Genomic DNA, 26,021 nt, shown 5'->3' with positions numbered 1-26,021 from the left:
ATTGAAGCTGAAATTCCAATGCTTTGGCCACCTGATGCAAACAGCTGACTCATTTTAAAAGACCCTGATGCTGGTAAAGATTGAGGGCAGTAGGAGAAGCGGACAACAGAGGATGAGATGGTTGGATGGCATCACCGACTCGATGGACATGAGTTTGGGTAAACTCCAGGAGTCGGTGATGGACAGGGAGGCCTGGCGTGCTGCAGTTCATGCGGTCACAAAGAGTCAGACACAACTGAGTGACTGAACTGAACCGTTAATGAAATGAATTACATTAGTTGATTTTCAATTGTTGAACAAAGCTGCATACCTGAGATAAATCCCACTTGGTTGTGCCATTTAAGTCTCTTTTTTTTATTAATTACTGGATTCAATGTGATAATATTTTGCTAAGGATTCTTACATGTAGGTTCATGAGAGATATTGGTCTCTAGTTTTCTTTTCTTGTAATGGCTATGTCTGGTTTGGGTATTAAGGTAATGTCGGCTTCACAGAATGAATTAGTAAGTATCTATCTTCCTCTGTGTGTCTCTCTCTGGAAAAGACTCTAGACAATTGGTATACTTTCTTTCTTAAATAGTTGGTAGAATTCACCAGTGAACCCCTCTGATCCTGGTGCTGTTTGGGAAGGTTATTAATTATTGATTTCAGATATAGGCCTATCCAAATGTTCCATTTCTTCTTGTGTGAGTTTTGGACAGATTGCCTTTCAAGGAATTGCCCATTTAATCTAGGTTATAAAATTTGTGGGCATAGAGTTATTCATAGTATTATTTATTATCCTTTCGATGTCCATAGAGATTTATCATGATGTCCCTTTTTCGTTTCTGAAATTGGTAATTTGTGGGCCTCCCTTTGATTCTTTTTATAAATTTAATGTTTTGACTGTGCCATGCAGCTTACAGGATCTTAGTTCTCCATCCAGGGACTGAACCTGGAATCCCGGCAGTGAAAAGTGCTGAGCTGTAACCATGGGACTGCCAGGGAACTTCCCTCTACTCTAAATTTTATTATTTCTTTTCTTCTGCTTACTTTGGACTTAATGTGATCTTTTTACTTTCCTAAGATAGAAGGTTAAATGATTAATTTTGGATCTTTCTTCTTTTCCAATACCTGCATTCAATGTCATAAATTTTCCCATAAGCACTGCTTTCACTACATTCCACAAATTTTAAGTTGTGTTTTCATTTTCATTAAGTTCAAAATATTCTTTAATTCCTCTTAAGAGTTCTCCTTTGACCTATGTGTTATTTAGAAGTGTATGGTTTAATCTCATGTATTTGTAGATTTTTCTAGCTATCTTTAATTCCATTGTGGTCAGAGAACATACTTTGCAAGATTTTTACATTTTTTTAATTATTAAGATGTGTTTTATGGCCCAGAAGGTATCTCAGTGAATGTTCCATGTGACAGTGAGAGGAAAATGTAGTCTGCTGTTGTTGAATGAAATAGTCCACTGATGTCAATTATGTCCAGGTGATTGATGGTTCTGTTGAGTTCAACCATGTCCTTACTGATTTTCTGCCTGCTGGGTCTATCCATTTCTGATAAAGGGGAGCTGAAGCCTCCAACTGTACTAATGGATTTATGTATTTCTCCTTAACGTTCTATCAGTTTTTGCCTCATGTACTATGAAGCTCTGTTGTTAGACACATATAATTAAGGATTGTTATGCCTTCTTTGGATAACTGACCTCTTGATCATGCAACACCTCTCTTTATACCTCATATTTATTGCTTTGAATCTGCCATCTGAAATTAATATAGCTATTCTAACTTTATTTCGAGTAGTGTTAGCATATCTTTCTCCATCCTTTTACTTTTAATTTATATGTACCTCTCTATTTAAAATGGGTTTTTTGGGGAATTCTCCAGCAGTCCAATGGTTAAGACTCCATCCTTTCACTGCTGAGGGCCCAGGTTCAATTCTTGTTCAGAGAACTAAGATCCCACACTTTGTGCAGTGTGGCCAAAAGAAATTCTTTTAATTTAAAAAACTAAAGCAGATTTTTAAAATACAACATATATTTGATATTTGTTTTTAGATTCACACTGACAATTTCTATCTTTCAATTCATGCATTTAGACCATTGACATTTTAAATGATTATTGATACAGTCAGATTACTGTCTATTGTATTTGTTACTCTTTCCCATTAATATTTGTTGCCCTTTGTTACCATTTTTGTCTTCTCTTCCTTTTTGGTGTTAACCCAATACATGATTCCATTTTCCCTTCTTAGTATATCAATTGTACTTTAAAAAAAAAATTAGTGTTTGCCGTAGAATTTGCAATATATATTTATTACAACTAATCCAAGTTCAGTTTCAAATAGCGCTATACTGCTTCACTGGCAGTACTAACACCTTACAAAAACAATATAATCCTAATTCTCTCTCTAATCCTTTGTGTCATTGCTGTCATCCATTTCAATTATACATACTTATAATCATGAAGTATTTTTTCTATTATTATTTTTGAATAATACTGTTTTGAGTATTTTTATTTTGAATAAAACTGTTATCTACTATGTTCTCTGTTAAATCAATAAAGAAAAATAAAAGTTTTTATTTTACCATCATTTATTCATTCCCTCTTGCCCTTTTCTTTATTTGGATGAGTTTCTGACCTGACTCACTTTCTTTCTCTCTGAAGAATTTCTTTTAACATTTCCTGCAAGGCACGTCTTCTGGCAACAAATTTTGATGTTTATCTAAGAAAGTCTTTATCTCTCATTCACTTCTAAAGGATAAAGTCACAGAACACAGAATTCTAGATTGGAAGGTTTTTTTCTCAACACATATGTTTCATTCCACTAGATTCTTGCTTAGATGATTTCTGAGGGGAAACTGGATGTAGTTTTTACCTTTGCTCCTCTTTTCATAAGATGTTTTCTTTCCTTCTGGCTTCCTTCAAGATTTTTTTCCTTTATCTTTGATTTTCTGTAGTTTGAATATATTATGCCTAAGTGTATTTTTGTTTGGTTGGTTTTGTTTTGGTTTTTGGCATTAGGCTCCCTGGTGTTCCCTGAGCTTCTTTAATCTGTGGTTCAGTATTTAACATTGACTTGAGGAACTTCTCAAGTCTTGAGTTTACCAGAAGCCATCCTGATTCACAATCTAGTTGTCTCTATATAAATAAAAGTTAAAGCCACGGTAAAGATAAGTGGGTGATGTGAAACATTTTGGACAACCCTTAAGGTATATACTGAGGACTCATTAAAAAAAAAAAAAAAAAAAAAGAGCAGCGAGAAGAGAGTGGTCTGTCCAATAAAGCCATTTTAATAAAATTCAGCATCCCTAACAGAGCTTAAGAGTAAACTAGCAAATAATCCATCCTCACTCTCTCTACACTCTGCTCCACTCTAAAAACACATCAACTGCATCCATGTCCCAGAGATTTTTCACTGCCCCCTTCTCCTCCTTGCACAGTTCTCTCCCCATGTCCTATGAACCATCACCATAAACCCTACTCACCCTTCAGCAGTAGCTGGAATAGGAGCCTGGAGTAAACTGAAGAATGTTGCCCGCCATCCAGTTCTACAAAGCCTGAGTTATTAGCCACAGCAATCACTGACCCGCAATACACACTGAGAGGAATTCTGGGAAAAGATCAAGAAAGAGGCACTCTGTGCTCTGGCAAAATAGGTGAAATAGGCCCTCAGATAGTTAGAAATATTTCAAGAGAAACATTTTTAGAACCTAGATTCTCACATCCTCCCATATTTAGAAAAAATACAAAAATCATTTAGACATCTGCTCCTCAGGACTAGCAATAATCCTCCAAGAGATGTATGCTTGATTACAACCCTGCACCCAAAAATCACACGTATACTAGACTTCCCCCACCTTTTCAGAATAGTTCCTCAGGGATATCTGAGAGGCTGTCTCCAGGCCACAGTCCTCAGTAAGACACTGAAGAAACTCAACTCACTGGTCTTCCTTTGTGCTTTTTTTTTTTTCAAGTTGACACTGGGACGTTTCCCAATAAGCCCCCGTTTTGGGGGTGCCCTTTATCCTCCTCCTCAAAGCTCAGCTGATGGAGACTCTCCTACAGAGCTGTATCTCACTCATTTTGAGCCCTCAAGACGTGCCCACAAGGTGTGTAGAAGGTGCAGTCCTCTTACGGTTTCTCACGTACTTCCAGTGAAATTCCTGGCTCCTAGCCCTCCACAACTCTCGTTTATAAGCTTTATCTACGCTGCCTGGGCTACAGTTACACAGGAAAACCCTCATCTGACAGATATTTTACAGACTGTGTTTCGTTGCTCACTAAGGGTCCGCTGCCGCTTTCCAGCCTACTGGAAACTCCAACTGCTCGCGAGACCACTCGGTATCAACTAAACTTCCGGCCTTGCCAGGCCTCAAGCCCCACCCGCCACGTTCCAGCCCCCGCAACCCCCGCCTCCACGCTTGTCCCGGCGCAGGCGGGCGCATGCCCCGCCCACCTCCCCGACCCTGCAGGGCTGTTCGCAGTTGTCTGCCTCATGCTGACTGCAGTCTGAGGAAATGGCGAACCAGGTATAATCAGCCGTTACGCGGGCCGAGTCCAAGAAAAGAAGGGAGGGAGGGAAAGCTTGGAGCTGAACCTGGCCGCTGGCTTGAGGGGAGTAGGGGTCGCGCGGGGCTTGGCCTGGAGCCAGACTCTGGCTGATGGAGCTGAAACGCGGCCACGGGGAGCTAGCAGCTCAGCGGGGAGGGAGGGAGGAAGCTTTGTTTCGGCTCCTCTCGTGGGGGGGTTCTGCTGCTTCGCGGGCAGCCGAAGCGGGATGGGGGTGGGGAGAACCGGAGAGTGGGGGCGGGGTGGAATCGGTATCGTGGTATTTTGGAGGTGGTTTAGGAGTCGCCACCCTTTGCGTACATAAAGATACATCACTTGCTGTGGATCGTATTTACAGGTAGCAAAGCTGCAGCCAGAGCCCGTGCTTCTAACCCCTAGATTGTGTTTCACCATAGTAGTTCGTAATTGAGCTGCTATTCAGCCTCCAAGGACTGTACTTTTGGAAGGCTCCGTAACGTTTTGGAGCGCCTGGGCACCGGAGCTTTATACACACCCTACTTTAATCCTTTTGTAACACCTATGCAAGATAGTACCCGATTTGAGATCAAAGACTTGAGAGAGTTACAGGTTAGTCGCGATTAGTGGTCACACTGAGGATAGTGAGGCGGGATTGCACCCTGTGCAACAGACTATTAAAAGTTCCTGGAATACACATTAGCTAGTAAAGGCAGATATATGCGAGTAACAGGATTAATCTGTCTAACGTCGCTGTTTGTTTTAATGCTTTACAAAGTTAAGAAATTTTCTTGAAAGATTTGAACTTGAATAGAAATGATAAAGTCTAAACAATCTTTAAGATTTAACAAGTTGGCAGCTGTTTTTCCTGTGATAGGTCAAATATTGAAGCAGGGCAGTTGCCTGCGGATTTAGAGTGAGGCTTTGCTTTGTTTAGAATTGTTATTGAAAGGAAAACGTTAAACTTTCAGATATGCTTTATTTATTTATTTTTGTTTGTTTTTTTGGTTTTTTTTAATAAATTTATTTATTTTAGTTGGGGGCTAATTACTTTACAATATTGTAATAGTTTTTGCTATACATTGACATGAATCAGCCATGAGTTTACATGTGTTCCCCTTCCTGGACCCCCCACCCACCTCCCTCCCCATCCCATCCCTCTGGGTCATCCCATTGCCCCGGCCCTGAGCATTTGTCTCATGCATCGAACATGGAATGGTGTTCTGTTTCACATATGATAATATACATGTTTCAATGCTATTCTCCCAGAACGTCCCACCCTCACCTTCTCCCTCAGAGTCCATAAAATTGTTCTATGCATCTGTGTCTCTTATTCTGTCTCGCATATAGGGTTATCGTTACCATCTTTCAAATTCCATATATATGCATTAGTATACTGTATTGGTGTTTTTCTTTCTGGCTTACTTCACTGTGTATAATGGGCTCCAGTTTCATCCATCTCAGTAGAACCGATTCAAATGTATTTTTTTTAATGGCTGAGTAATATTCCATTGTGTATATGTACCACAGCTTCCTTATCCATTCGTCTGCTGATGGACATCTAGGTTGCTTCCATGTCCTGGCTATTGTAAACAGTGCTGCGATGAACATTGGGGTACACGCGTCTCTTTCAATTCAGATATGCTTTAAAAGAGGGGAGGAGGGATTTAAAGCTTAGATTATGAATGAATTATTTATTGTTGCTTCAGATCTCGAGAATATGTGATTTCATTGTTAATATTTTGAATTTTACCTTTGGAGTTTGAGATTTATGGTACATTGAGGTGAAGAAAGTTTCTAATGCAGTGTATGAATTTTTTATCAGCATTTAATATCTGCATCTTAATTTTAAAAGTGATTATTTCCAGCCTCATAAGGTTACACAAGCCACTCATCTGTCAGCATAGTTCAGCTCTTCTTTTCCTCCACTCTTTGTTCTCTTGCTGCTAATAGCTACTAGCTTCTTTCTGCAAAGCTGCACTCTGTCAAGGACTGTATTAGGGGATTCATTTTCATATCCACCGCTCACAATCATTCTATATGTAGATATTTTATCTTTATGTAACTATTCCTCACCTTTCATCCCAGTTAAAAGTGACGCTTCCCCAAACCCACCAACCAAAGTTACACTGTTACACTCTTTCTCCACATTTTGCATTCTGTAGCACTTTGGGCCTCTCCCTTTAAATCACACATTTTGTAATCATTGGCTTTCAAGTCTACTATAAACTCAGCACGACCTTTATTCCATAAACATGTTTCATAATCATTCTGTGAACTAATCAAAACCTTCCTCATTACACTTGATTCTCTGGTAAAGGAGAAGTATACCAACTGAAATCTCTAAAGTGCACTATACTGTAGAAATATAATATGAATCATGTATATAATTTTAACTTTTCTGTTAGCCACGTTAAAATGGCATTAAGTTGGATTAAAATTTAACCCAGTGTGTTCAAAATACCATCGCAACATGTCATCAGTATTTTTTAATAGTGAGTCTTCAAAAACTGGGATTATTTTACAGGTACAACTTAACCTCAGTTCAAACAGGCCATTTTTCAAGTGCTCAAAAGCTACATGTGGCAGGTGGCTACTGTATTGCATAGCACAATTGAAAGGGATAGATGCGGTTTGTTTTTTTTTCAGATTCCCCATTCTGATTCTCTTCCTTATACTATTTCCCACTGTGCAGTTTCACAGTAAACCAGTGTTACTTATACCAGCCTGAGCAAAAACTTTCATAGGGCACATCTTAAGCATTCAGAGCCCTTGGGCCCTATACCAGACTACTGAATCAGATTCTCTTGGAACCTGTATCCTTAACCTTCTCCTGCTTATGCGTTGTAGAGGGTCATTAAATGTTTGATGAATGAAACTTTTTTCTTGGTCGTGCAGCTTGCAGGCATCTGAGTTTTCCCCTCCCCTGCCCCCTCAACAGGGACCCAGGCCCCAGCAGTGAAAGTGCTGAGTCCTAACCACTGGACTGCCAGGGAATTCCCGAATGAAACTTCCACATGTGATCATTTCAATGAAATTTTTTTAATGAGTACTATTTATATAAAGTATAAACACATGCCAGGCAATTCTCCATATCACTTGGAGTTGTGTCTTTGTGAATCTGTGATATACTTTCTGAGATTAGCATTCATCATCATCTAAATTAACTTACGTAGTTTGTGATTAGTTCAGGAGGATAAATATCTTGCTCTGTATTCCCCATTGCAGGTTATCAGGTGCAAGGCTGCAGTTGCCTGGGAGGCTGGGAAGCCTCTTTCTATAGAGGAGGTAGAGGTTGCACCCCCAAAGGCTCATGAAGTTCGAATTAAGGTAATGAAACATCTAAGACACTGGAAGAGAAGGCCTACAATTAGGTCTCTGGATAGATGAGTCCTCTGAGGTCTACAGAGGAGAAATCCCCAAGGACAGTGTCAAGGAGAAGGGACTAAGAGTCATCCAGCCTTGGAATCCCAGCTCTCAGTTCATCCCTCTCACCTTTGCAGTGCTCCTCTCCGTCTTTTTAGCTCTGGTGTTGCACTCAACAGCCTTCTCCATGGATCAGTGGATGAGTGCAATTGATCTTCTGTAGCCTGGGTTTAGGGTGACTTTATAGGATGTTCCCCTTTCTGCTGATCCCATAACTTAAGATGTATTCTTAAGATCCTTTGGATTATTGGAAGAAACTTCAAATAAGATTTGGGAACAGGTTCCTAACTGACTGGATCAACAAGCAAGTGAAGCAGGCTTGCTTAGAGAGCTTTAAAATGTACTGACCTTTGCAGAGAAGTCCAAGGTTCAGGGGATTCATTATTCCAGCACCTCTTAATCTCTGCTGTGGCAGAGAAAGTGAAGTTACCCCTGGAGAGAGGCATATTGCACAGGCAGCCAGCTGGATACTCTGGCATTCTACTCTGTACTTGTGATGTAAAATCAGTGCTTTAAAGTAATGACCATTGAGTAAAATGAACCTTCTAGGAAAAAAAAACCATTTTTTGCTGTGAATTGGAATATACTTCCCCCATCCCACCTCCAATTCTCATGCTTCCTGGGATCACATTTAACAAGTCGAGAAGCCAGGGCCAGATAATTTTTTCAGATTCTTTTAACCCAGGCCCAGGAATCTGAAATCTTTACAGAAATCAACCTGATTGTGATTTTGCTACTAAAGAAAAAGTTGATCCTGGATGTGCTAATATGAGCTGTACAGGGCTACAAGTCTTCCCTGGGAAACTGCTAACAAACAGCTAAGAATGTTACACTGTCATGGGGCTTAAATGTGAGAAGCAGGAAAACGGACACTCCCACGACTTTTCCTTTTTGTGCTTTTGGCAGTTTGAAAAGAAAAGAGATACTTAAAAGCCAGAAAAATTGGGATAAAGGGCTTATTTAAGCAGAAATTCTGTGTGGCTGCTAAAGAGGGAGTTGGTTCCAATAAAAGCTCTTGAGTTTTGCCCCAGACCAAGCAAGCTGGCATATGTCTTTTTAGAAATCTCATTCCCCAACAGTCAGGAGGAGGCCAGCAGTCAGATGGGCCCTACCTGCTTTTGCACACAGTTGGTGTTCCTCTCCACACCTGCAGAAAGCACCGTGCCCATAACATGCCCTGGTTTACCTTCTCCTGCTAACATGTATTGAAAAGGAGAACAGATACACTATGTTTCATTGCCTATAAATGTACCATTACTAAGAAAAGGCTGCCAGTTCCACTTGTTAAGATGCCATCAGTGATAAGCACGTGCTGATTTTAGAGAGGTTAAAATATGAAAGAAATGTATCTTCTAATCAATAAAATATGCTGTTAAGTAAAAATGTCTCTCCTTTGACCTATGTGTCACTCTAAATTGCATGTGCGTACACTTAGATGCTCTTTAATATCCTGTTAGATTATTGCCACTGCAGTTTGCCACACTGACGCCTATACACTGAGTGGGGCTGATCCTGAAGGGAATTATCCAGTGATCTTGGGACATGAAGGTGCTGGAATTGTGGAGAGTGTTGGTGAAGGAGTTACTAAGCTGAAGGCAGGTAAGGAGGGTATTTGAACCACTTATTTTACAATTTTGGCTTATTTTTATAGGAAATTATATTTCTGATAAACTATACACTGTTTATTTTTGAATAAGTTACCACCTAACTAAGTTGTCAAGATTGATTTTATTCCTCATCTGGAAAACACAGGTACTTCAGAGCTTTTTCCTTTCTGATTATGAGACTGCTACTTATCTGACATGGTTTTTGCCCAATTAAGCAAGAATTTTTGAAGATGCACCAAGTCATTATGTTGAAGCACATGACCTCCTTGTTCTCGACTTATTATTTTAAAAGTTTCATTTAGATAAAAATTTGAAGCTCTTTTTTTTTTTTTTTTTGCATAGTCAGGCAATGTCTGAATGATGTTATGTAGGTAAAGTTCTAGGCCTTAAAGTTGTTAACCGCAAAGCTGTGGGAGTTGACAAGAATGGGAATTTGTAGGGGCTGAGGTATTTGTTTAGAATCAGATGCTACCGATTCAGGGTAGTGTCCTTATATTTGTTTTCTAGGTGATACTGTCATCCCACTTTACATCCCCCAGTGTGGAGAATGCAAATTTTGTCTGAATCCTAAAACAAACCTTTGCCAGAAGATAAGGTTAGTATCTTTTTATTTTATTCTTAAAACAAGAGGTAATATTAATCATGATAATAAGTAATTATGTGTCAATTTATACAGAGCATTCTACATGAATTATTTCATTCTGTCTCTTTGGCAACCTGTCATTATCACTGGTATCACTGTATTTTCATAGATGAGAAAATTTAAACTTGGAAATTAAGTGGTGTGCTCAGCATCATCAGCTGTTAGGAGAGATAATACAATTTTCTGAACCCATTCTCTTTCCATAATACTAGGCTAAATTTGCCAAAATAGGTAGTAAGGAGGACATGCTTATGAAATTAAATGAAGGCATTTTTATGAGCCATTTTATTGTCCATGAAACCGAAGTAATAAAACTTAGCTCATAAGGTTTTGGAAAGACTCCAGGAGATAACATAACCCTTTGACAAAAGGTGGTTATTTTATTGTAGCAAGGTAACACACTTGAAGAACTTCTTTGAGGCATTTAAGATCTTGTGTCTGTTTGCCCCTTTTTTGTCACTGAAGTAGAACATACATATAATGAAGTAATTAAAGTGTACAATACTAAATGTACAGCTCAATGAATTTTTATGCCTATACACACCTCATAGTTATAACATCCACTCAGATCAAGATAGAAAACCCTTCCAGCTGCCCACAATGTTCTTCATGTCCCTTACAAGTCAACACCTACCTCCCTCAAAGGTAACCACTATTCTGTTATTTTTCACTGTAAAACTTCATATAAACAGAATTATGCAGTATTTGCTCTTTTGCCTGGTTTCTTTCATTCATAATGTCTGTTGAGGTGTCCATGCTGCTATATTCTTCTGATTCTCTTTTGTTTCATTCCACATATCTATGTTTACCCTTTCTCCTGCTCATGGACATTTACATTGCTCCCCAGTTTGACCCTGCTATGGTTAGTGCCACTGGGAGTGTCCATGTGTGTCTCTTGATGGATACCTTCGTGGACATTTATGCAGCTTTCTCTTGGGTATTTCCCTAGGATTGAAATTGCTGAGTCATGGGATATACTCCCACCAGCAGTATTTGGGAGATCTGTTTGTTTTTGCATTGTTTTCTAACGCCATTGACAAAATTAGTTTCTTATTTTGGAAAACAAAATTGCACGCATTTATTTTATCACAAACACAGTTACAAAACTAGAACCGAAAAAATAAAACTATAGTCATTTTGAAAGGGAATTCCAAACACTATCTGAAAGACTTCTGACATACCAAGTAGAATAATGGTTATAGGCTTTTTTGTGGCTATCTGTAAGCTTTTAGAAGGACAAGTTCTTTCAAAGCTTAAAATAGATCCCATATCACCTTTTGTTCATGAACCTCTTCTGAGAGCAGAGCAGTTTCTGACATTGAGAGCTAAGCAGATTTAACTTGCTCTCATAAAGATATAAAGGTTGTTTGTGGTCAAGCTTTGTCACCTATTTGTTTGTTTCTTGTCGTATTTATGTTTCTCTCAAAGGAAATGTTCTTTTTTTTTTTTAAATAAATTGATTTATTTTAGTTGGGGGCTAATTACTTTACAATATTGTAATAGTTTTTGCCATACATTGACATGAATCAGCCATAGGTTTACATGTGTTCCCCTTCCTGGACCCCCCACCCACCTCCCTCCCCATCCCATCCCTCTGGGTCATCCCATTGCCCCGGCCCTGAGCATTTGTCTCATGCATCGAACATGGAATGGTGTTCTGTTTCACATATGATAATATACATGTTTCAATGCTATTCTCCCAGAACGTCCCACCCTCACCTTCTCCCTCAGAGTCCATAAGACTGTTCTATGCATCTGTGTCTCTTATTCTGTCTCGCATATAGGGTTATCGTTACCATCTTTCAAATTCCATATATATGCATTAGTATACTGTATTGGTGTTTTTCTTTCTGGCTTACTTCACTGTGTATAATGGGCTCCAGTTTCATCCATCTCAATAGAACCGATTCAAATGTATTTTTTTTAATGGCTGAGTAATATTCCATTGTGTATATGTACCACAGCTTCCTTATCCATTCGTCTGCTGATGGACATCTAGGTTGCTTCCATGTCCTGGCTATTGTAAACAGTGCTGCGATGAACATTGGGGTACACGCATCTCTTTCAATTCTGGTTTCCTCGGTGTGTATGCCCAGCAGTGGGATTGCTGGGTCATATGGCAGTTCTATTCCCAGTTTTTTAAGGAATCTCCACACTGTTCTCTAGTTTGCATTCCCCCAACCGTGTAAGAGGGTTCCCTTTTCTCCACACCCTCTCCAGCATTTATTGCTTGTAGACTTTTGGATAGCAGCCATTCTGACTGGTGTGAAATGGTACCTCATTGTGGTTTTGATTTGACATAACAATCATAAATATATATGCACCCAACATAGGAGGAAATGTTCTTGAATCCACAGGAAGTTGACTTTTTCTTCATCTTTATATATTTTACTTGTATATATACCAAAGGGTTTATCCAAGAGTGTACATCAAGTTCTAGTGTTTATTTTTATTAAAAGTAACATATTTATTAAGCACTCTGTGCTAGGCACAATGCTAATTGCTTTACATAACCTCTCATTTGATTTTTTAGCAGTCTCGAAGAAAGATGGTTTCTCTGATTTTCTAATGACAAAATGAAGGCACAAAAGTTAATTTACTTGACAAGGGCCACATGGGATTTGAACACAAGTGTGTGTGACCCTCTAGAACTAACACCCAAAAAAGATGTCCTTTTCATTATAGGGGACTGGAATGCAAAAGTAGGGAGTCAAGAAATACCTGGAGTAACAGGCAAATTTGGCCTTGGAGTACAGAATGAAGCAGGACAAAGGCTAAAAAGAGTTTTGCCAAGAGAAAGCACTGGTCATAGCAAACACCCTCTTTCAACAACACAAAAGACTCTACACGTGGACATCACCAAATGGTCAATACCGAAATCAGACTGATTATATTCTTTGGAGCCAAAGACAGAGAAGTTCTATACAGTCAGCAAAAGCAAGACCAGGAGCTGACTGTGGCACAGATCATGAACTCCTTATTGCCAAATTCAGGCTTAAATTGAAGAAAGTGGGGAAAACCACTAGACCATTCAGATATGACCTAAATCAAATCCCTTACGATTATACAGTAGAAGTGAGAAATAGATTCAAGGGATTAGATCTGATAGACAGAGTGCCTGATGAACTATACACAGAGGTTCGTGACATTGTACAGGAGACAGGGATCAAGACCATCCCCAAGGAAAAGAAATGCAAAAAGGCAAAATGGTTGTCTGAGGAGGCCTTACAAAGAGCTGTGAATAGAAGAGAAGCAAAAGGCAAAGGAGAAAAGGAAAGATATACCCATTTGAATGCAGAGTTCCAAAGAATAGCAAGGAGAGATAAGAAAGCCTTCCTCAGTGATTAGTGCAAAGAAATACAGGAAAACAATAGAATGGGAAAGACTAGAGATCTCTTCAAGAAAATTAGAGATCCCAATGGAACATTTCATGCAAAGATGGGCTCAGTAAAGGACAGAAATGGTATGGACCTAACAGAAGCTGAAGATATTAAGAAAATGTAGCAAGAATACACAGAAGAACTATACAAAACAGATCTTCATGACCCAGATAATCATGATGGTGTGATCACTCACCTAGAGCCAGACATCCTGGAATGTGAAGTCAAGTGGGCCTTAGGAAGCATCACTACAAACAAAGCTAGTGGAGGTGATGGAATTCCAGTTGAGCTATTTCAAATCCTAAAAGATGATGCTGTGAAAGTGCTGCACTCAATAAGCCAGCAAATTTGGAAACTCAGCAGTGGCCACATGACTGGAAAAGGTCAGTTTTCATACCAATCCCAAAGAAAGGCAATGCCAAAGAATGCTCAAACTACCGCACAACTGCACTCATCTTACATGCTAGTAAAGTAATGCTCAAAATTCTCCAAGCCAGGCTTCAACAGTCTGTGAACTGTGAACTTCCAGATGCTCAAGCTGGATTTAGAAAAGGCAAAGGAACCAGAGATCAAATTGCCAACATCTGTTGGATCATTAAAAAAGCAAGAGAGTTACAGAAAAACATCTGCTTTATTTTTGAGTGTGTGGACCACAAGAAACTGTGGAAAATTCTTCAAGAGATGGGAATACCAGACCACCTGACCTGCCTCTTGAGAAACCTGTATGCAGATCAGGAAGCAACAGTTAGAACAGGACATGGAACAACAGACTGGTTCCAAATAGGAAAAGGAGTACGTCAAGGCTGTATATTGTCACCCTGCTTATTTAACTTATATGCAGAGTATATCATGAGAAATGCTGGGTTGGATGAAGCACAAGCTGGAATCAAGATTGCAGGGAGAAATAGCAATAACCTCAGATATGCAGATTACACCACCCTTATGGCAGAAAGTGAAGAAGAACTAAAGAGCCTCTTGATGAAAGTGAAAGAGGAGAGTGAAAAAGTTGGCTTAAAGCTCAACATTCAGAAAACTAAGATCATGGCATCCGGTCCCATCACTTCATGGCAAATAGATGGGGAAACAGTGACAGACTTTATTTTTGGGGGCTCCAAAATCACTGCAGATGGTGACTGCAGCCATGAAATTAAAAGACACTTGCTCCTTGGAAGAAAAGTTATGACCAACCTAGACAGCATATTAAGAAGCAGAGACATTACTTTGCCGACAAAGGTCTGTCTAGTCAAAACTGTGGTTTTTCCAGTAGTCATGTATGGATGTGTGAGTTGGACTGTAAAGAAAGGTGAATGCTGAAGAATTGATGCTTTTGAACTGTGGTGTTGGAAAAGACTCAAGAGTCCCTTGGACTGCAAGGAGATCCAACCAGTCCATCCTAAAGGAAATCAGTCCTGAATATTCATTGTTAGGAATGATGCTGAAGTTGAAACGCCAATATTTGGCCACCTGATGCAAAGAACTGACTCATTTGAAAAGACCCTGATGCTGGGAAAGTTTGAAGGCAGGAGAAAAAGGGGACGACAGAGGATGAGATGGTTGGATGGCATCACCGAGTCAATGGACTTGAGTTTGAGTAATTTCTGGGAGTTGTTGATGGCCAGGGAAACCTGGCGTGTTGCAGTCCATGGGGTCTCAAAGAGTTCGACACGACTGAGCGACTGAACTGATTGACTGTGTCTGCCTTTAGGGCCCATATTCCTAAGCAAGATGTTACATCAGCCATTTAGAATATCAAAAATAATTTTGAAACCATTGCAAGAGATAAGCTGCAAGAGAGAAGATAACTTGAATCCATGGGGACTATTACACTTTTGAAATAGGCCTCCTAAGAAATCTGAATTAATCAGTTTGGACATCTGTTTTTATCTGCTGATCTGGATAGTTGCTTGTAATCTCTGCTATGTGGATGCTGTTTTGGCTTAATGCTTTTTGAAGTTATATTTGCTCATAGTTTCATGATGGAATTTTTTTTTTTAGATTAATTTATTTTAATTGGAGGCTAATTACAGTATTGTAGTGGGTTTTGCCATACATTGACATGAATCAGCCATGGGCGCACATGTGTTCCCCATCCAGAACCCTGCTTCCACCTCCCTCCCCATCCCATCTCCCAGGGTAATCCCAATGCACCAGCCTTGAGCACCCTGTCTCATGCATTGAACCTGGACTGGCGATCCGCTTGACATATAATATACACATTTCAACGCTACCCTCTCAAATCATTCCACCCTCACCTTCTCCCACAGAGTCCAAAAGACTGTTCTTTACATCTGTGTCTCTTTTGCTGTCTCGCATATAGGGTCACATGATGGAATTTTAAAATCATTTCATGTGATCCATAAGTTGTACCTGTTAAAATTATTTCAGTACTCTTGACAGGTAATCTAAAAGGATATTGAATGTTGGAAAAGATTCATAAGATTATAATTCTTTTAAAAGTTTTCCTAATCAGGCATTGGTAAAAGGTGCTAAATTGAGTAATGAATACATTAGAAATTAGAGTTTTGGTCTTAGCACAGTCTTCTAACTATTTACTGGTCATCATTTTAAAAAACTGATTTCTTTTTCTTTAGAGTCACTCAAGGAAAAGGATTAATGCCAGATGGCACTAGCAGATTTACTTGTAAAGGAAAGACAATTTTACATTACATGGGAACCAGCACATTTTCTGAATACACAGTTGTGGCTGACATTTCTGTTGCTAAAATTGATCCTTTAGCACCTTTGGATAAAGTTTGCCTTCTGGGTTGTGGCATTCCAACTGGTTATGGTGCTGCTTTGAACACTGCCAAGGTAAGTGTTGGCCTGGGTTTTGGCTTCCACCCTCTAACCTCATACAGCAAAACTTTGCCAAAAAAGTGAACTTGGCCCAACTTGTAAGAAACCTAATGATTTCGCTGACTCTTACGGAATGAGTACCTTACAGGCTGTCTTTAATGTTAGGTGGAGCCTGGCTCTACTTGTGCTGTCTTTGGCCTGGGAGGAGTTGGATTGGCAGTTATCATGGGCTGTAAGGTGGCTGGTGCAACCCGGATCATTGGTGTGGACATCAATAAGGATAAATTCGCAAGAGCCAAGGAGTTTGGGGCCTCTGAGTGTATTAACCCCCAGGACTTCAGTAAACCGATCCAGGAAGTGCTCACTGAGATGACTGATGGGGGAGTCGACTATTCCTTTGAGTGTATTGGTAATGTGAAAGTCATGGTGAGTATGCCTGGTTTCATTCCATGTGCTTGTGTGTGTGTGTGTGTAACTGCCTTTTTAAATGTAATTTCCTTTATTAAGATAAAAAATTGTTTTGCAAAGGAGAAGTCTTAAATTCTCGGATTAGAATGGTTGCTGAAAGAAAGGAAAAATAACTATTGAACTATACAAGGGAAAGATGAAGGAAAATGTTTCTTTGCCTTTCCGTCTATGCTAAATCTTAAAAGTGCATTTCATTAAATGAAAAGGCAAAATGATGCAGTTACAGAGAACATGGGCTTTGGAATTAGATATATATCCACATAGTAACTCAGTAACCTTGAGCAACTACTTAACTTCTCTGAATCTGTTTCCTCAAGTGTAAAATGCAGATAGTAATCAGGCATAGGTATTGTAGGTATGTACTTGACAGAGTAGACACTCAGCAGAAGTATTACTGTTACTTCTCTGCTGCTGCCTTTATTAAGGTCTTTAGAATTTCGTGCCAAGACTTAACTTTTTAAAGTAGACAACAAATAAAAGCTTTAAATTCTTTCAATTTGTGTTAATATTTAGCCACGTTAGCAAATTCTTTTAAAAATACCTGTTAAAATTGTTCAATAAAATTAAACAACTTAATAAATACTTTGATCATTTTGTTGCCATTTTTCTAAAAAAGCTTTCTATACCACTACCCTGTTCCCCAAAAGTTTCTGGGGAAGTAGATATTCTTAGCAAAATGCACTGACTTCTGTGGTTCGCCTGCAGAGAGCAGCGCTGGAGGCCTGCCACAAAGGCTGGGGCATCAGTGTGGTAGTGGGAGTAGCTGCCTCTGGTGAAGAAATTGCCACTCGTCCGTTCCAGCTAGTCACGGGCCGCACGTGGAAAGGCACTGCCTTTGGAGGTAATTTGACAGATGAGGACATTTTCTTCTGTTATTTCCTTTAGCAGAATTGTAATCCCAGTGAGTACAAACCTGGGGACTGGGGAGGTGCTCAGCTTCTCCTGAAACACAAGGCTACTTTTTATACACTGAAAAAAAATACTAATATTCCATTAATGAAATAGCTAGGACTAGGTCAGAAGTAGGATTCAGGATAAACTAGACCAGCCACCTTGTGTCATCTGGTAGACTTATATAGGTTATTGGCATTTTTTTACTCATTTTCCTAGAGAGTGCAGTGATCCCTGGATGTGATCATGCTTCTCTCTAAACAGTACTGATTTCAGCAGTAACCAGTCTGAGTAAAACATTGTTAGACAGAGCCTTATAACAAAATGGAAAAGCTGGCAGACTGATCATTTTTCCCTTGAGTGATCCTAAAAGTATGTGGTTACTTGGGGTTGCCAACTACCAGGAGAATGCTAAGAAAAAGTTTCTATCCTTAGGGTTTCTCAGCTAGGGAAGAGAAAAGACATCAAAACATGTTTATAAATCCCAACTATTGTGAATGAAGGAAATTTTAAGTTTTTAATAGATTTTTTAAAAATATATCCTTACCATTCTCCTAAGGAAAAAGTACTACATAGCATGAGTTTCAAATGAAATGTTCTGCGTCTAACAAAGTGTCTTTTTCTCTGCCTCATATCATGCCACATTTTTTCTTCAAGGCCAGAAGATTGGGAAAGTATGAAAAATGAGGGGTTTGGCCAAAGTTTTCCTTCTTTATACTACACAATTTGTCAAGGAAAAGGTCAAGCTGACTAAACCCTCTTTTCAAAGCCCTAGACACTAGTATGCCCCACTTGAGTGTATTAGAACAGACTTGTAGAGCCACACATGCAGCTCAGGGGCATCAGCTGAAGGTCCAGAGCTACATTTGGGAATGTTCTAAAAATGTCTGGGAGACTGAGCCAGGGGGGATTGGAAGTCACTTCTACCTGAAGCCTCACCAAAGCACATGCTTGTTGGGAAATAAGCTGGAGCCTTGGGGCCCCATGGGTGTTGCTAACACATGACTCACAATGTAAACAGAAGTTTTGGTGTAGGGAATAGCGGTGGCTGTAGTTGTCTCAGTTACCAGGAGATTTAAATGAGGGGGGAAAAAAAGCACCAGTTGGCAATGAAAAGGTAATCTGTCGAGGATGTAAGGAGGGAGATTTGGAAAAGGGTCAGAAAAATCCCCTGGAGAAGGAAATGGCACCCACTCCAGTATTCTTGCCTGGAGAACCCCATGAACAGAGGAGCCTGGTGGGCAGCAGGCAGTCCTTGGGTTCGTAGAGTTGGACACAACTGAAGCGACTTCGCACACACACAAAAGCAGCTTGACATATAGTCCAAAGAAACCCTAGTTTAAAAGGTGGGAAAGCTTATCTGTACATTTACTGCTTCTTTTAATAATACAAGTGAAAAATTGAAGGATCTGACTTTGTTTAAAATCTTAACATATAAGTAAAGATCTTCTACTTTGCTTTTCAGTTCACAGTTTTTATTCTGAGATGTTATCCTTATTGTTGAAATTAAAAGCATAGAAATAAAGTCGTGTATCACATCAATTTTTTTCTTCCTTAAATTTCACGATTATAGAAATTTTGCTGTTGTGGACTTAAAATAAGCTTGTTGTGAGACTTCTAGAGTTCTGTATAGTTTTAAAATCTCCATTAAGATTTAATGAGATTTTAGTAAATCTTAACATAGAAAAAGAAAAGTGCTCAAAAGGCATCTGCTTTTTTCTTAACTAAAGATGTGCATTAAATTCTTCCTCTTCTCTAGGCTGATTTTGAAGTTTTTCTTTCCTCTTTAATTCACAAAAAAATTCATTCTCTTATATGTCTTTGTCACCTACTAAATAATAAGCATACTATAGAGATTTGTTGGAAAAAGTAATGAATAGATGTATGATTTCCTTTAGGATGGAAGAGTGTAGAAAGTGTCCCAAAGTTGGTGTCTGAATATATGTCCAAAAAGATAAAAGTTGATGAGTTTGTGACTCACAGTCTGCCTTTTGACCAAATTAATGAAGCCTTTGATCTGATGCATGCAGGAAAGAGGTAAGCTTTCTCTTTAGCTGTGTAGTATAGACCGTGGTAACGATTTGGGGCTTACGGAGGAAGTATTAAAAAAAAGTTTTAGTGGTGTTAAATAATTCTGAACTTTTGTTTATTTTTTCCTTCTCTTACAGCATCCGAACTGTTGTAAAGCTTTAAGTTCAAAAGAGGAAAATTTTTCCACCCTTGTAACTAAGTCTTGTGGTCTGATTGGAGCAGCCACACAAGCAGAATGGAGCTCTGTCAAGTTCACAGCTTCTTAGATCTTCATTAACCTACTCTAAGCAATAATGTTTTGTGTGTAAATTCCTACATGTCTAATCAAGAATAAGGCTAATACTGTCATAAATCTGTTTTCTGGTCTCTTCTTCACATAAATAATTGCTAGCTCATTAAGGAATATTTTTAGCATAATAAAAGGAATGCCCGTATATGTGTGGGAGCTGTCAGCTGTTGTATGCTGAATTCATTCTCATGATTCCTCTCCCTATTATCTTCACTCTTTAAAGGAAAGATGGAGGAAGCAAGGCAGTGGTGAGTGTATGCCCTTGTCTTCACTGTCACTGGTAACTTTCTTGTAACTTTTAAGGATCTCACACCCATTATTAAAGAACAGATTTCTCCAGTCAACCCAAATCTGTTTCGGTGAGATTATCTTTTTTTTTTTTTTGGCTGCACTGGGTCTTCGTTACTGCACCAGCTTTCTCTAGTTGTGGTGCATGGGCTTCTCATTGTGGTGGCTTCTCTTGTTGCTGAGCACAGGCTCCAGGGTGCATGGGCTCAGGAGTTGCAACATGTAGGCTCTATAGAGTGTGCGGGCTTAGTTGCCCCAAGGCATGTGGAATCTTCCCAGACCAGGGATAGAACCCGTGTCCCCTGCATTGGCAGGTGGATTCTTAACCACTGGACCACCAGGGACGTTGAAGATTATCTTCTTGAGGGCAGGTACTGTGCATTGTTCAAACTTAGATTCCCAGTTCCTGGTATGGCATCTGGCCCATACGGAACACTAGAATTCATCACTGAAACTACCTTTTAAGTAGGTAGTTTTGTGTTGATCACTCTGTGAACTTATTTCAAGTATATGGAAAACATTTACATACTGAATATCCAAACTGAAGTACTTATGTCAGATCTTAACACTTCACTCCTTCATACCACATTGCCTTTCCTCTCCAGAATCTGGTGTTTATCATTGTCACCCAGGTCGCCATACTTTTACTATACAAATCTGTAAACCCTCCAGTCTTCAGTGTTATACATGTTTTAAACCTGATGCTATCTTATTCTGCAGCTATTTCACTCATTATTGTGTGATTAATCCCTGTTGTATATGATCCCATTCATTTAGTACTGTGCAGTAGTATTCACCTGTATGAACTACCATCATTTATCTGTCTCCAACTGATGGCATATAGTTGTTTCCCAAATTGTTTCTGTATTGCTAACAACACTGGTGGAACATCCTCATACATCATGCACAGTGTTGGTCAGGTAGGATGTGTATCACAGGATAACGTTTTAAACCTTACTAGAAATTGTCAAATTGCTCTTCAAAGTGGTTGGAAACTTTTACAAATCACCTGGGTATGAAATGACTTTAATTTGCATTTCCCCTAATTACTGAAGTCTTTCATTCTTTTGGTCATTTGTATTTTTTTTTTCTTCTTCTTCTGAGCTTCATTAGGTCCTGAAACCAGGTACCGTGGGTTTTTACTGGGTTTGAGTCCCAGCCATGTAGGTTCAAGTCCCAAGCAGGGTTTTGGTTGGGTTCGAGTCCCAGCACATGGGCTCAAGTCCCAATCTGAGGTAAATGGTTTCACTACCTTTATTCATCAACTCTCGGAAAAGACAAGATTATGTGTGTCAAAGTGAAAAAAGAAATCTAAGTGTATTGACAACATCCTTCTCCCCTTCCCTCTAACCTGAAGATTCTCTGTTTGTTCCTTGCCTGCCAGGCTTGGGAGTAGAGTGAAGGTGCCAAACTGAAGAAACCCAGGTAGAGGATGGATCCGTTTCTGTAGAAGGCACATGAAGATCCAGGAACAAGGAGGGGGTTGGAGGAACTAAATGTATCAAGCATGAGAAGATGTGTGTCTTTCTCTAACTTAGATTATATTCCATTAAAAGTTATTACAAGACAATGGCTATATTTCCCTGTGCTGTACAAAAATATCCAAAATTGTGCAACTCTGATTGGGACTTCACTCCACAGTCATTTAGTTGAGATCACACACCCACCTGGTCTCAGGACTTAATGTAGCTCAGGTTCTTTTTTTTTTTAATTGATTAAACATTTTTTTTTATTTTGTATTATGGTATAGCCAGTTAACAATGTTGTTGAGAGTTTCAGGTGAAGTTCAGGTTCTTGATGTCTTTTTGCAGTAAGAACATACTGAGAGACAAGGTAATAGATAAGAAATGGGTTTATCTAGAGAGTAGCTCACCAACAAACAAGATGTGGGCCATCTCAGGTGAGAGCCCCCATATTTCCTTTTTTGTAAAGGTATCTCTTTACATCCTTGGCCCATTTTTCTATTGGATCAATTCTTTTTTTCTGAGTAATTTTTAAGACTTCTTTATTCTAGATACCAATTCTTTGTAAGTTTTATATTTTTAATATATTTTGTATTTTTAAATTTTTACTTTAGTATGGTCAAACCTAGCAGTGTTTTCCTGGTGCTGTTAAGTAGCATTTAGGCTTCTTTACCCTGAGCAGAATAAAGAAGCAAACAAAAATGGTGGATAGTCTTAACATCCCGGTAATCCATTAACACAAAAGTAAATACATGAGGGCAATACATGCAAGAGTTAGAACATTCAAATAGTAGAGAAAATTACATGAGAAAGAAAAGGTAAACTTCCCTCTCTCCCCCAAAATTGGTGGCCACCAGTAAGTTTATGTATCTTCCTAGAAGTTTCTATGAATGAAATAACATGTATACATATAAATTTATACAAATGAATACTAATTAACACTATTCTGTGCCTTTTAATTTTTTCCACATTATAGCATATCTTGACTGTCTTTGTATCAGGACATCGATATACGTATCTTTGGTTGAATTGAAAGCACATGCTTTTTCTTGTTTTAATTCTTCTGATTGATGTGGCTTAATTGCTCCCAATATGAAAATAGAAAATGGCAGTTATGGTCAGGACTTCTTTTTGGATCTCTGGTGCATTTGAAGGACAAGGCAGTATAATCTAACTTCTCTCATTTTACATGGAGGCCTAGAGACTCAATAGGGGCCAAAAGGGCTCCAACCTACTGTCCTTCGTAAACTGGAAGAGGAAATTAAAACTAGCTTCTACCCCAGCTGTAAGAAATGTACTTTAATCTGGTTTGTTTTAGCTCAGCCTTCCAGGAACAACGTATATTTTACTGCCTTAAGCAATTGCAGTAACAAAGAACATATGAGGGTAATAATGGAGAAGAGCTACTAATTCTTTTAAAAGATTCTTCCACTATAATACATGAGTTATACGTGAATGAGAATGGCAAACATTTTATGTTCACCAATATGAGAAAGTAAAGCAATTTTAAGATCGTAAAATAATGTAACCCCAATTCTTGTAGCTGGTCAATTAGGAAGTTTACTTTTCATTTCTGTCACAGTGAAGTGTACGTAGTCTTGAGCCAGCTAATTCAGTTTAACAGGTATGAGCATTTGCTGGATGAAAGCACAGTTGCCTCTTTGAAGGAACCAGTATCACTTGGATCATGAGACTGTAGGTTTAAAGTATTTCTTGTTAAGATCCTTTCAGTACACCCTCTTGGATGGCATCTAGGCTGTTACGTATATTGTGGAACCAAATAGTTTTTGGAAGAACACAGACCATACCGGACTAAAAACATTCATGTGCATGTGAGCAGATCCGGCTGTTCAAAATGAGAATTCCGCCACCTCAGAAGTATTACTGGGAATTTTTTGAAGTTATGTTTAAACTGCTTTATTGAATAAATGGTGTATAAGTTTAACACAAATGGCTAGTCTCCACTGTGTATTTTATGAAAGCTAGTGAAAAAAAAAAATTTAAGGATGTAAAATTTACAATACTGCCAACTTTTAACAGCTTTTTGTTTCTCATTGAAAATTTTTCATATACTTGGCATTTTTCAAATCTTGCCGGCTTTTCCATTTTCAGCATGTTGGGCTATTTTGCTTTCTATTTAACCCACCTAGTGATGTTCACTGTAAAAAATAGGGCATAAAATATGTAGGCATGTCTGACTTGGAACAAGTTCTTTATTACGTGCACAGGGGACTAATATAAAGTAGAATGTGTGGAATGATGAGGTTTTTGAGGTGAGGAGACAAAGCTGCATTATATCCAAACTTGGTTAGAGTGGAGGCAGTTACTGTGTGTACAACTTAAAAATGGCTATACATAATGCTACTTCCATTTCTCTCATTTCAAAGCAAAAGTAAATGTAGCTGGTGAATCTCAAACGTTTTGTCGACCTGGGGAGAAGGGAGCATATTTTACATGTGCAGAATGCTTCCAGCATCTTCTGCTTGGCTGCCAGTCCCTCAAGTAGGCTGATGATCAAAGCCTTAGAGTAACTAACAGTTCTTTGGCCCTAGAGATACTGTGTGACCCAGGAAAAAAGACCTACTCAACCAATTTTGTTTCAATTAACATGCAAGATCAGATTCTTTGTCAGCAAATACCCTTTAGAAAAAATACACCACAAACCAAATTTGGAAAACATTTAAGTATATTTAAACAGTTACTCAGATAATAAGTGCATAGAACTATAACAAGAAAATCATATCTTTAAAGAGACAATTATGAAGTGAACTGGCACAGTGAACCAGTACATACAAAGTCCTCCATTACACAGATTTCTTTTGGTGGAACTTTATAAGAACAAAGCGGATGGGATGGGCTTTTCCCTTGGGGCGGGGGCGGGGGGGTGCTTTTAAAGCACACAGAATTTTATCAAGCCAGACATCGTAACAGAATTCACTGAAATGAGCTAATAGGCACATGCTCTCTTCAGGGAAGGAGTGCTGATTCACCACAGAACTACCCCGACTCTAGACAGGGGCTGAAACAGTCCTGATGACCAAGAATCATATCTAGATGAAACAGTGGAAATTTGCTTTCAAATACCTATTGCTCTTTCTTGCAAATCTACATCTTAATACTAACAGTTCTTATCCTTGTCTATTTTGTTTCCTCAGAACCACCCAGGGATCAGATGTACTGGTAAAGTTTGAAAAAATTCTACGCTAAATTTTCTGTTGACCTCTGACCCAAGTACTGAAATAAAGTGAATTTGATTTAGTCACATTATATATGGAATAAAACAGTTGCTAAGTTCTGTGTCATTGCACAAATAGGATACCTCCTTAGAGACGGAAATTTGTCCTAGCCATGCAACTAGTTTAAAAAATTAGAGAACTCAGCCGTGGTGTCCTGCTTGTTGATCTTGTGATCTTCTGACACCACAGTGCAAATGTGCCTACAAGTGTGTGGGAGTGAACACTGCCATGTGTTTGTTGTTTGAAGTGGGATGAGGAGGCTGGAGTACTAGTAAAAGGGCCAAGCACCCAGGAGTTAGAAACAATTACAAAAGCTCTGCAAAAGTAGAAAGGCTGGACATGCACAAGAAAAACTATTTAAAATACTTTGAACTCTTAACATAAGTGGTAAGTGAAAATCTTTCCAGGAAGCCCTTCTTGAGTGCTCCACATAAACTGATTTTTGGCACAGTTTTTGGCAATACTGACACATATTTTAATATAATCACAGAACTACCATATACAGACAGCTCTGCTGTTGCTCACTTAAGTCCCCAGAATGAAAAGCAGCAGGTAACAGGTCACCAAGGCCACCTGACGCCTGCCTTTGTAAGAAAACCAAATGCAAACCATTTTTTTTTTTTTTAGTACTTGGCACCAAAAGGAAAAAGACGGAAGGAGAAGGCTGCCTACCCTTCTGAGCTGAGACTAAGCGGGGCCACAGAATTTCAATACATGGAGCCTGTGCTGCCTTTCTTTAGATGTTCATTTTTCTAAATAAAGCAAAACATGTTAATAACTTATAGAATATCAGCATAATGCAGCTTGTATTGTAAAACCATATCCAGATTTTTTTCCCAGTCTATTAGAAAATGGGCTATACATCCACATTACAGGTGGTACAATTTGCTCCTCTGGTAGCTAGAGAACACACACCATCAGATGTAGACAAAATCGTAGTATCACACTCTCTCAATCAATTCCAGTGTTTCCAATTCCGAGACCACTAA

General features: G+C 39.0%; 1 protein-coding gene and 1 long non-coding RNA gene across 5 annotated transcripts in view; one reads left to right on the top strand and one right to left on the bottom strand.

The window, feature by feature from the left end:
* LOC145547411 (uncharacterized) overlaps positions 1-4,298 on the bottom strand; it is a 119,605-nt gene extending 115,307 nt beyond the window's left edge. The window contains exons 1-2 of the long non-coding RNA XR_014083819.1: positions 3,848-4,298; positions 3,476-3,600 (exon numbers count right to left, since the gene is read on the bottom strand). This is a non-coding gene — a long non-coding RNA (uncharacterized LOC145547411). The remainder of the gene's footprint in view (positions 1-3,475; positions 3,601-3,847) is intronic.
* Positions 4,299-4,452: 154 nt separating this feature from the next.
* ADH5 (alcohol dehydrogenase 5 (class III), chi polypeptide) lies at positions 4,453-23,747 on the top strand. 4 transcript variants are annotated; one of them, XR_014083757.1, is made up of 10 exons: positions 4,453-4,519; positions 7,743-7,844; positions 9,398-9,539; positions 10,055-10,142; positions 16,162-16,381; positions 16,532-16,792; positions 17,540-17,675; positions 19,624-19,762; positions 19,894-20,293; positions 21,718-23,747. XR_014083757.1 is itself a non-coding variant. In XM_081596655.1 (9 exons), exons 1-9 carry the CDS (start codon positions 4,508-4,510, stop codon positions 19,916-19,918), a joined length of 1,125 nt encoding a protein of 374 aa, XP_081452781.1. In that variant the 5' UTR covers positions 4,453-4,507; the 3' UTR covers positions 19,919-20,395. The 4 variants fall into 4 exon arrangements, 2 of the variants coding, with proteins under 2 accessions (XP_081452781.1, XP_081452792.1); XR_014083760.1 differs by having other exon boundaries at positions 16,532-16,796; positions 17,544-17,675; positions 21,718-21,903; XM_081596655.1 differs by lacking the exon at positions 21,718-23,747 and having other exon boundaries at positions 19,894-20,395.
* Positions 23,748-26,021: the final 2,274 nt, after the last annotated feature.

The sequence above is a fragment of the Giraffa tippelskirchi genome, chromosome 1, assembly GCF_054371585.1.
Source record: "Giraffa tippelskirchi isolate mGirTip1 chromosome 1, T2T-mGirTip1v1.2.pri, whole genome shotgun sequence".
NCBI classification, from domain to species: domain Eukaryota; kingdom Metazoa; phylum Chordata; class Mammalia; order Artiodactyla; family Giraffidae; genus Giraffa; species Giraffa tippelskirchi.
Note: the sequence above shows the minus strand (reverse complement) of the source record. Positions and strands in the feature narration are given on the sequence as shown.